The sequence below is a fragment of the Epinephelus fuscoguttatus genome, linkage group LG4 (genome assembly GCF_011397635.1).
Source record: "Epinephelus fuscoguttatus linkage group LG4, E.fuscoguttatus.final_Chr_v1".
Taxonomy (NCBI): domain Eukaryota; kingdom Metazoa; phylum Chordata; class Actinopteri; order Perciformes; family Serranidae; genus Epinephelus; species Epinephelus fuscoguttatus.
The window spans coordinates 3,245,196-3,260,116 of NC_064755.1; the positions used below are offsets into that span (position 1 = coordinate 3,245,196).

At 41.5% G+C, this 14,921-nt stretch overlaps 1 protein-coding gene across 1 annotated transcript; it reads right to left on the minus strand.

Annotated features, from left to right (window-relative positions):
• Nucleotides 1-456: 456 nt before the first annotated feature.
• LOC125887532 (zinc finger MYM-type protein 1-like) lies at nt 457-5,049 on the minus strand. Its single transcript, XM_049574433.1, has 3 exons — nt 3,265-5,049; nt 2,929-3,043; nt 457-2,251 (listed from the first exon to the last, which is right to left on the minus strand). Exons 1-3 carry the CDS (start codon nt 4,788-4,790, stop codon nt 1,724-1,726), a joined length of 2,169 nt encoding a protein of 722 aa, XP_049430390.1. The 5' UTR covers nt 4,791-5,049; the 3' UTR covers nt 457-1,723.
• Between the last annotated feature and the right edge of the window lie 9,872 nt (nt 5,050-14,921).

The following is a 14,921-nucleotide window of genomic DNA, read 5'->3' on the forward strand; positions in this document are numbered from 1 at the left end:
ACTTTGTTGTGGAGGATACAGTAGCTTGAATGTTTGCCTATGGTACTTAAAATGAAGCCATCTGCAAACGCTTTTAGGTGACTACAACAACATTTCAGCTGGCACATGAACAGACACTTCATGACTCAAATAATAGTAAAAGTAATAAAAATAGGACAAGAATAACCCGATAACATCACACCTGTCGTGAAAGACGACCGGGGATAACTGGTGAGTACCATCGTGTAGTGTGTCATGTCTGCCAGCCAAGTCACGGCACAATTTTATGGTCACAATCAGTGGTGGCTGGTGAAAAAAAATCTTGGTGGGGCTGGTGTGCCAACAGATTTCCCTGCCTAATCTAGCATAGCCATTCAAATGAACAGTCGGAAAATGACTACAGTTCCACAGTAATAATTTAATTTTATTTTCCAGTTTCACCGAAGAAGTAACAATTACAAATACAAAACAAATTAACAAATACAGCTATATTAGACTTTATGCAATTAAATACTATACAATCAAGGAATGAATTCACAACAAGGGTATGATTTCAGCTGAATCTATACAAATCAACTGTGAGTGAGTGAGTGAGTGAGTGAGTGAGGGGGAGTGTCTAAGGTGAGTGTGGCTTGAGTTATATGAAGAGAGAATGAAACAGAACATTTCCTATTAAAATGTAACATATACAAAGAACTGAGAACCAAGTTATTTTCAAAAATTAAACATAAACAGATGATTTTAATACCCTCTCTAATCAGAAAAAATGCAACAATTACTTGTAGAAAACAGCATCATAGAAGCCATAGAACCAGTTAAATTTGTCATTGCATGTCACAGCCTGAGAGAAACAACAAAGCAGTCTCCACAACTATATTATTATTATATATTGCCTATTGAATGTAAAATAAACTTAAAAGACTCTGTGTGTGTCTGTTCCTCTGTGTGTGTCTGTTCTTCTGTGTCTGTTCCTCTCTGTTCCTCTTTGTGTGTCTGTGTGTCTCTGTTTCTCTGTTCCTCTCTGTTCCTCTGTGTGTCTCTGTTCCTCTCTGTTCCTCTCTGTTCCTCTGTGTGTCTCTGTTCCTCTCTGTTCCTCTGTGTGTCTCTGTTCCTCTCTGTTCCCCTGTGTGTGTCTGTGTGTCTGTTCCTCTGTGTGTGTCTGTTCCTCTCTGTTCCTCTCTGTTCCTCTGTTCCTCTCTGTTCCTCTGTGTGTGTCTGTGTGTCTGTTCCTCTGTGTGTCTGTTCCTCTCTGTTCCTCTGTGTGTGTCTGTTCCTCTCTGTTCCTCTGTGTGTCTGTGTCTGTTCCTCTGTGTGTGTCTGTTCCTCTCTGTTCCTCTGTGTTCCTCTGTGTGTCTCTGTTCCTCTCTGTTCCTCTGTGTGTGTCTGTGTGTCTGTTCCTCTGTGTGTGTCTGTTCCTCTCTGTTCCTCTGTGTGTCTGTTCCTCTCTGTTCCTCTGTGTGTCTGTGTCTGTTCCTCTGTGTGTGTCTGTTTCTGTGTGTCTCTGTTCCTCTGTGTGTCTGTTCCTCTCTGTTCTTCTGTGTTACTCTGTGTGTCTCTGTTCCTCTGTGTGTCTCTGTTCCTCTCTGTTCCTCTGTGTGTCTGTTCCTCTCTGTTCTTCTGTGTTCCTCTGTGTGTCTCTGTTCCTCTGTGTGTCTCTGTGTGTGTCTGTTCCTCTCTGTTCCTCTCGGTTCCTCTGTGTGTCTCTTTTTCTGCATGTGCATGTGTTTGTCTCTCTCTCTCGGCTTTATTTATACAAGAATTTCGCTCGTCTTTCTTTTTGAGAGGCAAATTTTTCAATGACCCTGGTGTTGAAATCAGGAATGTCTTTTGTCATTTTCGTCTCGACTGAGAGCATAGCCAGAGCGTTGAGCCGATCTTGTGACATAGTGTTCCTAAGGAAAGTTTTTACCCTCTTTAATGTAGAGAAGCACATCTCAGACTCTGATGTTGTCATTGGTGTTGTGATGATGATGTTGAGGAGACTTACAGTTTCAGTGAATGTTTCTCCAAGGTTGTTTTCCATCAAAACCTGATAGAGAGCCAGTGCACCTTTGCAACTCCGGAACTCCTCATTCTCGTAGATCAGGGACAGTTCTGTTTTAAGTCTGGCCTTGTCCAAAGAGGGATAGGCTTCCACTGTGGTCTCCAGTGCTGAATCTGGGAACTTTCTGCTGTGTTGTTGGAACAAGTCTCCTTGCAAGAGAGTGGCGCTGATGAGGTGCTTGGTGAAAGAAAACCTCTCCTTGGCATGGCTCATGATGGTGTCACATACCTGTGATAACATACAATTTTAAAAAAAAGTAAAGAATTAGGTCTTCACATGTCTCACTACAATCAATGTTCTGAATAGCTAGCCTATATTGTGTAATAAACCAAAATGGTTAACTGTAATTATTTATAGATATCATATGACAATAAACATTTGAGTCTGGACTACTACATCAAGTGGCAAGCATCTTCATTAGATTTTTTTGATGATGTCTCTGTTCCTCTGTCTGTGACTGTTCCTGTGTGTGTGTCTGTTCCTCAGTGTGTCTCTGTGTGTGTCTCTGTTCCTCTGTGTCTCTGTTTCCGTGTGTCTCTGTGTGTCTGTTCCCGTGTGTCTCTGTGTCTCTGTGTGTCTGTTCCTCTGTGTGTATCTGTTCCTCTGTGTGTATCTGTGTGTCTGTTCCTCTGTGTGTATCTGTTCCTCTGTGTGTCTCTGTCTGTCTGTTCCTCTGTTCCTCTGTGTCTCTGTTCCTCTGTGTCTCTGTGTGTGTCTGTGTCTCTGTGTGTGTCTGTTCCTCTGTGTGTATCTGTTCCTCTGTGTGTATCTGTGTGTCTGTTCCTCTGTGTGTATCTGTTCCTCTGTGTGTCTCTGTCTGTCTGTTCCTCTGTCTCTCTGTGTGTGCCTGTTCCTCTGTGTGTCTCTGTGTCTCTGTTCCTCTGTGTGTGTAAGCAAGTGCTTACCTCCAGTGCCAAATGGTGCTGCGTGTCTTCTCCCAATGTTCTCTGTTTCTTTGCGGGTGGCTCCTGAACAGGTCCCCTGTACTCCTCATCCTCAGCCAGATTAGGAACAGCTTCCCTGATCCAATACATAAGTTTTATGAATCAGTTGTGAAAACTGGTTAGGGATATATTAACCAAACCCAAGGTTGTTATAATTACTAGCAATAATATTTAATCTGAACTTCACAGATACATTAATTATTTGAATAAGATGACATATCAACATTTAAGGCTACACATAATTTATGCAGAGAATTAACAATTAGGCTAGGCTACATATTAATGCATTTAACATACCTGATAGCCTGCATGCGGTTCATGAATGTCTGGGTGATTCCTGCGATGTAGACAGCATCGATGTTTCTCTTCTGGAGCTGATTATACAGCATGTCCACCTGTGGCATGATCTTATGGAACAAGGCTAGGAAAAAACAGAAAGCTTCATCTTCCAGCATTCTCACATAGCCTCCAGCCTCTCTCTTCGTAGGGCCATCAAATGCTTCACTGTTCCGGATGGTCTGAAAACACTTCACCAGATCATTCTTGTGCTCATAGACTGTGTTGACTGCACGACTGTTGAAGTTCCAACGTGTTGACGATGCACTTGGAAGTCGGTGCGCCACCATCTCATCTAGCACTGCAGTTCTCTTGCTCGATTTTGAGAAAAAAGAAGCAAATCCCCCCATGTCAGTAAAAAAGTGACTGATCTGAGGGATGTGGGAGGTTGCCTGCTGCATTACCAGGTTTAACTGATGGGCATAACAGTGAATGTAGTGAGCGTTTGCGTAGATGTCCTGTACCTTTCGCTGCACTCCTCCAGTGGCACCCCTCATTACCGCAGCCCCATCATATGCCTGGGCGATCAACTTTTTTTCTTGTCCCTCGGGAAGGATGCTGTGCAGCCTCTCCAATAAGGCACCGGCTATTGAATCCGCACAGCTGTTGGGTAGCTTGATGAATTCATAGAACCGCTCCTGTATATTGTTGCGTCCATCAATGTACCTTAGTACCAGGACTAGCTGACAGTGTGTGGAGATGTCAGTAGTTTCATCAGCTTGGATAGCTAAAAACTTGGCTGTCTTCACTTCATCTACGATCTGTTCTCTCAGAACTGCCAGCATACAGTCCAGGAGCTCGTTCTGAACTGTCTTCGAGGTGCCTTTAAATACGGTCGCATTTTCAAGGTGCTCCCTCAAGTCCCAATCAATGGATGCCATTAAGTCGACTAAACCTCTGAATATCCCGGCGTTGTCTGAGGAATCAGTTTCATCATGTCCCCGCATTGCTAATTCAAAAGCACCACAAAATTTCACACAGTTGATTATCTTGGATAAAATATTACGGTTTTTATCTACCTCTTCATTGTGCCTTCTCACAGCAATGCGGTGCCCGTCATCTAGCTGCGTTGCTATGCTAATCTTTCCGAGCACAGCTAGCTTCACGCAGTTTTCCATATGAACTTTGGATCTCTCGTGCTTCTTGATCCGTTCAGAGAGGTGCTTTAAGTCAGTTAGTCCAGTCTTTGTCCAAGTCGAATCACATTTGTCACTTTTGAAGAGGATACAGGGGAAACAGAAAAGTGCATTTGCTTCTCCACAACCTGTCAGCCACGTCTTACGGTTGAACCAGCTCCGGCAAAAACTCCGTTTGTACAGTTTATCCTTCTCCTTGGTTTGCTGGGAAATGTTAATTTCAGGCTTGTCGGGTCCCAGCTCCTTAACGAGAAGTTTTTCCTCCGTCGTCCGCCTCGCAAAAGGGTACATTAATATTGATTTCACCGAATTTGGTGGAAGCTGCTCGTGAACACTCGTCATCGCCATCATCTCTCCCTCGTCGCCGTATGTTTTTTTTTTCTCCCGCTGTAGGACAGAGTCTGGATGTCGCACTACGAAAAAAAACTATCGCTGGCTCCTTACGTAGCTCTAGCAATCATAAACCTTCACGCATTTTACGTAGCAGTTGGGGCTACATTTCCAGCGCCCCACGGGCATTAAATTTGGTGACGTTGATAGGCCAATCATTAATAATTTTCCCCTAGCAACCACAACCGGATTGGCTATTGAGCTGCAGGTCAGGGGCACTTTGCCGAGCGCCCTGTGAGAGAATGATACACTGTAGGTCAGTGGAAATTCACTGTTTAATGAGTGTCAGTTGGTGGAAATGTTGTTTGAATGATTTAAATTGCATGTAGGCACACACATAGCCTACTATTAAGTAAAACTGACGCTAAGCAAGCACCCCTCCACAGCTGGTGGGGCAGAGCCCCAGCGCCCCCTATAGGCCAGCCGCCTCTGGGACATAGTGACTATCAGAACGGGCAGAAAAGTCATGTAGTGTGTAACGTTACCATGCATAATGCAAGTCCTCATGAGTCTGACCTGTCTGTTAGAGAGTCCTCCTCCACCTTTTTTTAGACTCCACCGTAGACAATGGCAGCATTTCATCTACCACATAGCTAGCCACAAACTTCATGGCTTCTTTCGGACTGATAGGTTTAACATTATCTCCGTTATTAGAACCAAAAGACAGTCGTTGCTGTTTCGGAGGTGAAGGATCAGTGTTCTAAAAGTAACGGAAGTAACTGATAGCTTGTTTGAAAATGTACTCAAGTATTTGATTACTCAAACAGCAAACTAATGCGTTAGGTTACTCATTACTGCAAAAAGTAATCAAAGTACTCTAACGTTACTTTGTAATGCGTTATACCCAACTCTGTTCATGATGTCGCCCATTAGTTGGTGGATTCCCATTTTGATGCCTCAGCTTCAATATTTTGGTTGACATCATCTTTGTAAGACATCATCAGAGCTAGCCTGGTTCCAGACCATAGACCCCGCCCACTCAACTGAGTAGGCTTGCATTACTGGTCTGGCATACTTCAATGAATTTGCAATTTATCTCGTCCAAACGATGGACGGACCAATGAACGCCGGAGGTCTAGCGATTAGCCAATCAGCGCCACGCTGATGTCAAGCTGTACGCAGGTGGGTAACTGGTGAGGATAGCAACAATGGCGACCGCTACAGATCCTACAGACCACATTAACGATGCTATCGAGGTATTTTGCCACTACTCGCATTAATGGAGGACCAAATTAAGGAAGCTGCTCAACTGGATTTAACGGCGATGCAGCTGGGCGTGCACAACGACGGGCACATTTTAAACGGGCAATGCTCGCTTGTTTTCGGCACCCCCGAGGCCCCCAAAAAAAAAAAAAAAAAAACAGATGAAGATGATGGCAGATTGAGACTGTTACAACGACTGTGTGTGTTGGCACACTCCAGCTCTCCACTTCTCCACTGACTCTGTGTTGTGTCTTCTCTCTCTGGGTCAGTGGGCCTCCAGCTGCTCCAGCAGTCCCTCTGTTGGTGTTCTGTTTGTGTTCAGGGTTCCTGTGTGTGTGCCTTGTGTGTGTGCCGTGTGTGTGTGTGTGTGTGCCGTGTGTGTGTGTGTGTGTGTGTGTGTGTGTGTGTGTGTGTGTGTGTACTGTATTACGAGGGAATAGATGGCATGCTTCAGTTGATGTAGAACAGCTCAGCAGCTTGCCTCTGTCTGTTGTCAGCAGTAGCAACACATTCTCCTTCCTCTCATTCTGGCCCCGGCCCGCAACAAAGCATTACAGGGTTAGGACAACTGAAGTCAAAGAACAGCAAAGTTAGGTGCTTGGCCTTATGGACAATAATACTGGTATAATGTCCGTATGTGAAAGTTCATCCACTGATGAGACCATGCTTCACATGCAGTGCTGTGATAAACTAAATCATTATTGCCATAGATGGATTATTGTACAGGCCTACTGGGCACAGACCCAGGGGCCCAAAGTAAAAGCTTGATTTTAAAAAAAGGATGGACACAAAACTGGCTCAAAGAGACACAAAACAACAACAAAAAAGACAGAAATTGACCACAGAGATACAAAGGACCAAAAAAAACTAAAAGGACCAAAAAAAATCTAAAGGAATTGGCCAAAAAGAAACAAAAAACAACCAAAAAAGACAGAAATTGCATTAAAGAGACACAAAACAATCAAAGAAGACAGAAATTGCTTCAAAGAGACACAGAACAATTTAAAAAAAGACAGAAATTGGCCGCAAAGAGACACACAATTACAAAAGGACACATAATGACAACAACACCAACAAAAAAAAGAGGCAAAACAACCACAAAGTCTGTGTGTCTCACTACTTTGTAGGAAAGGTGGTGGGGCCTTTTTTGCATATCTGTACCCAGGGGCCCATTGCCTCGCAATCAACCCATGGCCTTTTTTTTATTGATATTTTTATTAAAGGTGTAGCACATGGTCAAACAGAGTGGTGTCAGTACAACAATGAGTTTTTTTTCTCAAGCACAATAATTATAGTGATAATAATAATAATATATTTAAAAAAAGTGCTATAAATTCTGATGGACAAGAGTCAGACCAACAACAGACAGACAAATGACTGAAAACAACAAAATATATGTTGTACGTTTGAGAGATGCAATCATACCAATCATGCTAAACCAGAACAAAAGAAAAACAAACAAAAAACTTTAAAGAGAATTAGAAAATAAATAAATAAAACAAATTCAAAACACAAAATCCAAGGAGATTAAAAAAAGTGGGGAGGGGTCCGTCAGTCGGGAGACAGGGATTGAAGAGAGTTAAAATATAAGAAAGGACTGCCACTTATTGTAAAACTGATCTGATTTACCTCTGACTGAGTGATTAACATCTATCTTTAGAAAGGACATGATATCACTGAGCCGCTGAGTGCTGGAGGGAGCTGTAGTAGACTTCCAGTGGAGAAGAAGATGGTGTCTTGCCAGAACTTCTAATTATTGGGAGGTGTATCGGTTATAGTCCTCGGGAAACCCAGAAATGTCAATATGGGGAGAGACATTTATATTTATTGAGAGAATTTCTGACATAGTATGGAAGTCGTTTTGTCAAAAACAGGACAATAATGGACAAGAAAAAAAAAAGTTGGATAAATTACATGGAGGACCACTGCATTATTCGCAATTGTCGGTGATGTTAGGGTAAATTTGAAACAATCGAGCTTTGGACAAGCTTCCTCCCACAGTCCAAAGACATGCAGATTGGGGACTACGTTAATTGATAACTCCAAATTGTCCGTAGGTGTGAATGTGAGCGTGAATGGTTGTTTGTCTCTATGTGTCAGCCCTGCGATAGTCTGGCGACCTGTCCAGGGTGTACCCTGCCTCTCGCCCGATGTCAGCTGGGATAGGCTCCAGCCCCCCCGCGACCCTCAAGAGGATGAAGCAGTTAGAAGATGAATGAATGAATGAGCTTTGGAGAAGTGGATCCTGAAAAGTACCTTAGATTGTATGAGTTTGAGACGAGCGTAAATTGAACTTGTGTGGATTGTGAGGGCAGCATCCCACCAGGAATCCTCCAAGTTCAACTAAGTTGAAGTTCATGTTCCCAGGCGACCCTGACATTGATAACAGGTGTACTGTTATAGGAGAGGAGAATGCCATACACTTTTGAAATAAGTGACTTTTGAAAGGAGTCAAAACAGAGAAACTCGTCCAACAGTTGACTCTGAGGTACAGAGGGAAAGGAAGGAAACAAGGATTTTATGCAAGTATAATTTGAAAGTAGCGGAAGAGATGAGACAGTGGGAGGTGAAACTCACTTGATAAGTCTGCAAAACTACGAAAAAAAACATCCCTATACAGGTCTTTAAAAGCGCTCAGGCCTTTATTGTGCCATGCAGAGAAAGTGGGGTCTGTAAATGTGGGTTGGAATAAATGATTCCTCAGTAAAGGAGTTAGGGAAGATGCTGAGGTGAGTCTAAAGTGCTTCTGGAACTGGTACCAGATTTTGAGGGTGGAAGTTGCAACTTGGTTGTTTGTTAAGCCAGAGGGTTTGGTTGGAATAGCAGAGGTAATCAGAGCTATGACTTAAGATGAAAGACAAGACTGTGCCTCTAATTTAGACCTTAACAGATCTGTTGATTTAAACCAGAACAAGATTTTGTGGATGTGTGCTGCCCAATAATACAGTTGGAAATTTGGGAGAGACAATGCACCATAGAATTTGCATTTTTGGAGTATGGATTTACGAATTCTGGGGGATTTTCCAGCCCATGAAAAGCAGGAAATAGTTTGATCAATAACTTTGAACAAACTATTTGGCAGGAAGAAGGGGAGAGATTGGAACAGAAATAGAAATTTGGGCAGGATATTCATTTTAACTGTGTTAATTCTTCCAATCAGGGATAGAGGTAAGCTTCCCCATCTTTGAAAGTCAGATTTAATTTTTGACAATAAAGGGGAAAAATTAGCAGAATAAAGAGAAGGTAATGTTCTGGTTACATGTATCCCAAGGTACTTAAAGCCAGAGGGGTTCAGTTTAAAGGGGACATCAGACTGTTTAAGTTCTAGCGCTGGAGCATTGATAGGATAACATTCACATTTAGAAATATTTACTTTATAACCAGAGAATCGGCCAAAACACTGAAAAAAAGATAAAACTGCTGGTATGGAGTGATTTGAGTCTGAGACATACAGCAGCAAATCATCGGCGTTGAGTACCAGCTTAAAAAAAGACAAATATCCAAATCTCTGCAGTTCCTTCAGGCCTCTTTCGTTAATAAATGTGGACGCTAAGATCCTAGCTAAAGCTTTAGCCCGTCGTTTAGAAAATATTCTCCCATCCATTATTTCAAATGAACAAACTGTTTTATAATGCCCGTACCCTCTTAAATATTATTTACTCCAAAAACCACACAACAACTCCCGAAGTTGTGATCTCAGTCAACACCGAGAAAGTATTCGACAGGGTCTAATGGGACTATTTGTTTACTGAGCTACATAAATTTGGGCTTAGTAAGGTATTTATTTCATGGATACACCTTCTCTATACTGTTCCACAAGCGAGCACTTTATCTTGTGGCACACGACAGGGATGTCCCCTATCTCCACTACTGTTTGCATTAGCAATAGAGCCTTTGTCAGTCTATCTATCTATCACGATTGGGCTTGGACTCTAAAGGGGTCTCTTTACCTCTCACCAATATGTCTCAGTGAAAATGGGAAATCGAATCGAAAGAGTTCTTACAATAGAAAATCTCTCTCCCACCTCGCTCTCTCAAAAGAACATTATTGTTGTACTAAACCTATTAGTACAAAGCATATATTTTTTTATTCAAATAATGTGAACATTTTCTGCAGCTGGGCCAAATCCTGTTTCCAGTGTAAAACCAGCACTCAATTAAGTTATTTTAGTAACAATGTAATGTGCAATGTGGTAGTGACGCATGTCACGTGACATTTCATTTCATTAGTAAAAACAAACTTATTTTAAGCCAAACCATGATGTTTTATTCTACACCTAACCACATGCTTTTGTTGCCTAAACTTATAAAAGATAAACATGCAAATTAGGTGTTTTACCTGTAAACTTATTTTTGAAAAAAAAAAAACATACAAAAAAACAGATGTATTAACAAGCAGCAATGGAGCAAAAGACACAATGCAAGCAAACTGACATGCAGTCCTAGAACATCCTGACCTAGTAGGGTACGTGATATTATGACGTTTAAACACTATGGCACTCCCACTATGGTGCTACACAGTAGTGCAGAGGCTTTGAGCTCTCTCAGTTGGTTTGCAAAAATCATCAACACACAGCTTCCCACTCTGGCAAACATTTACAATACTCGCTGTATGAATAGAACACTAAACATTCTGAAAGATGCATCTCACCCTGGACATCTTCTGTTTGCAACTCTGCCCTTTCAGAAGTACTACAGAACAATAAAAACCTGCATGACTAGACTAAGGAACACCTTCTACCCAAGTGCTGTTGTGCAGTTGAATCAATTACACACAATCATGTGCGACTGATTCAGAGCCACATCACCCTACCACATTTACCCCCTATATACTGCATTATTTTATTATTAATGTGTTCATTTTGTTATTGTTGTGCCTTACTTTAAAAGAAGACTAATTTATATATTATCTATTTATTTTATGTGTATTATTATTTTATTTATGTATATTGTGCACAGCGGGGAGTTTGCAGTTTCGTTGTATGCTTGCTGATATAATGACAAATAATGTTCTTCATATTTAGGTCCTCTGACAAAGCGGCAGTAGTTGACAAGTTGAGATAAGAATGCATTGGAATGTCTTAAAATTGCTACTTCTCTAGAGAGTTGAGGCTGAAATATCGGACATATCTAAATGCATTGTGAACCTGCAAGGACGTGTGTCAAGACCCTGCCAGCGTGTGGGCTCACAGATATTTTGATGCACACATGAAACATCATTATGAGGTGACACAGGGCTTAGGGCCTCAGTTTTTCTATAACCCTGGCCAAAGCCCTGAGCCTGGGAAGGTACAAAATACATTTGGCTCTTTCTTTTTACACCCAAAGTTCAAAATCAATTTCTTCCTGTTAGGTTTCTACAAAGAAAAAAAAAGTTACTAATATGTTTTAATATCTTCATGGAATACAACAACTACAGTTTACATTGAGCTTTTTTTCTGAAGAAGCTGCAGAGACAGTATGATCTAGTATTCAACGTCATCATCAGCCCCTTCATCAGTTTGCAGTTATTTTGTTGTGATTGATTTTGTTTTGTGGCCAGTCTTTGATATCAGCTCTTTAATCTGATGTACTTAAATTGTTGTAATTAAATATATTACATTTTCGGACCAATCAGAAAGATTTTCTCTCTGCATTTTCATCACCCTCTCTGGCTCTGAAAATCAGACTGTTTGTGAAAGACCATTTCATTAACTATCCATTTAGTTCAAAATGGAAAATCTAATTGGGAAATCCTCATGATATCTGTGCATATGTGTATGTGTATGTGTGTGTGGATATGCATATGCGAGAGCGTGTATGTCCACTGAATAAAAGAAAGCTTTTAATTGCATTGTTCTTTGATCAAGGCATGTTTATTAGTGGGTGAAAGACACATTAACCTTTCCATCGGCCCTGACATTTCCTCTCCTCCTAAATGGAGAATTAAAGACCATTGGAAAGTCATTAGTGAAATTTACTGCTTCTGTTGGCTGGTCAGCCATTAAAGAGGCTGCAGGACCACAGAACACTATTCACAATCTCCTGCCAAGTCACTTTTTATTGTTTAAAGGAGAAGTGCATGTAGACAAAAAGCTTTTCCCTCAACAAGAACACTGATTGCTGTCAGGAAGTTAACAAAGGTGAGAATTACAGTTTGATTTGGCAAAACAACAACTAAAAATTAAGGATGCACCTATTGTTAAATTCTGGCAGTGCTGATTCTCATGCTTCAAATAACAATTTGGCCCATAGCCAAGGCTGATACTGATTTTTGTTGTTGTTGTGGTTGTTGTTGTTGTTTATTTTGTTTTTGTTATTCTTTATGCCTAATAACTGAACTATTTAAAAGACATTTAACCCTTCATTCTTCTGTCTTTGAATGAGTACAAATCCAATCATACACATTTATGAAACAAAAATGATCATACAGTATGCCCCCTCTAATATTAATGATAAAGGGAGTCTCATACTTGGTAAGATGCATGTTTATCTTTACAAAGATAGGTCAGTATCTCTGCCTTGTTGCAGCTTAGTCTTTTTATCTTTTCCTTCATGATGTGAGATGTAGAGCCAAACAGTTGCTCACTGAAAGCAAACATGAAAACAAATCATGCATGGGAATGGCACCCGTTGTCCTCTTATGTCATGCCAGAATCATTTCGAGTCAGCAGCTGGATATTGTTCTCCAAATCCGACCACAGATAACCAACACAATCAGTGCATCCCTACTAAAAATAAAAGTTCATTCTGTGGCTACTGATGTGTGTTTCTGAGGGTTACACTTCAGGGAATTTCTGGTAGACAACCAGCAGCAAAGCTTCACAATATACTACCAATATTAACAGTCCCTGAAGTCCCTGAACTGAATCATCTGGATCAGTAGACTGTGTGTAAAAATGGTAAAAAAAAATATATTTATATTTTTTTTATTTATATATTTTTTTTATTTTTCCTTTACCTCATGTTACATGTGAATGTAAGTAATATCCACCCAATAGGGGAATAATAAAAGAACACGTTTTACTGATGAACCCACACAGACAAATCACCTGAATCTGCAGCTCCCCCTGGTTTTACAGAGCCAGACTCATTCCAAAGAAGTCAAACACTGGCGCTTGGGCAGTGAGTTCCGCATCAGACACCGCTGAAATAGGTTGTCCTTTCTGGTTGGCATAATACATGGCTGGGCTCCAACAGTGTGTAACAGCGTTCAACGGCGTCGGGGGGAAACGCGGCCAGACAACAACGTCGTTAAGGGGGTGAAAAGTCAGAATAGAGCGGGTGGGAGATCTGGTAGATGGGTTTGCATTTGCTGGCTAAACGTAACCATGTGCGTTTGTTGGCTAGACATAAACCATGGACGTTTGTTGGGTAAACATAACCGTGTGTGTGTTGGCTAAACATAACTACATGCATGTGCTGCATAAACAAAGCCACATGTGTGTGTTACGTAATCTTGTGCATTTGCTGGTTATACGTAACCACATATGTTTGTTGGGAAATATAACCACGTACTTTTGTTGGGTAAATGTAACTATGTGTGTTTGTTGGCTAAACATAACCATGTGCGTGTGTTGTTGGAGGAAAAAAACATCAATTCCCAATGTTATACCGACATAGTATGTTTATTTTAAGAGAGAATGTATGCAAACTGTACATTTCCTGTGAAAACAGAAGTGTATTTTGAAAAGACATAATGCATGTAACAGGCTGAGGCTGACACAGCATCCCAGAACGTTAACAGGTGCACCCTGGCTACCTTGCACATCGAGGTGGAAAGTCCAAGATCAAGTGGCATTACTGTATGTGAGTGAGAGTGTGTTGTTTCAGACATGGAATATATTACAGAGCTGGCTTTATCTATCTGTAAAGGCCCAGACACACCAAACCAACATCAAAGAACGAGCGGGATTGAAGGCTGACTGCAGCAGCCAACATGTAGACACAAAAAAGTTACAGTTACTAAATTACAGTGCACAAGTTAACCATTTTACACACAGTGGTCGCAACATTTGGCAGCTATTTAAAAGCCATTTTCTTGTATATGCAAGGTTTTTTTATGGTATTGTTGCATATTAGCCACCACAGTGGACCCTAGTAGAGCATACCACACACTGCCACCCAGGGGCTAGGTGTTGTAAGTACAACACAAATCTTTCAAAACCAAGATGACTGACGGAATGCATGAAATGATCAGAGTAACTGAAACCCCCTCAGTCTGCTGAGGGATAATGACGCGGGGATAATCACGTGGGGACACTTGTTAGCCTGTTCCAATGTGTGTTCACTGAATGCTAGGGAGGACTCTTGCCTTGCCTCTGCAGGATACTTCCTTGGGAGGACCCATGACAGCCACAACATTCAACTAGCTCCACAGCTAAGAAACCTCTCTAACAGTTCACAAGAAGCCATCCTTAACAGCCTTGCCCCAAGCACTCTCTCAGCCTACTTAACTGCCTGGAATTGCTTCAAGGCATATCACGTCACTTAGCAGCTGTCACTTCCCTCTCTGGATGCCATGTCATGTCCATATGCAACTTTATTACCCATGCTCATTAGAATAAAAAAATCCGGTCAACCACCATCCAGACCTACCTAGCTGGTATCAACTTCTTATCAAACTAATCACAGGGCACCATTGTCCCTCTATCTCTCATTCTGGTGTCACAATGCTGATCAAAGGCTCGCATAAACAGGAGCCCACTCTTACAGCTAGATGCTTGCCACTCACCTCTGACCTTCTCAGCCTCTGTATTCATTCTCTACGCTCAAGCTACATATTCCCTGTGGTCAACTTAAACCTAGGAGCCATGTTTCTGATGGCTTTCTTTGGCTTCCTAAGGTGCTCCAAAGTTGCCCCAGCTTCAACTGCCTACAATCTTTACTATCCCAGTCTATCTGACATCA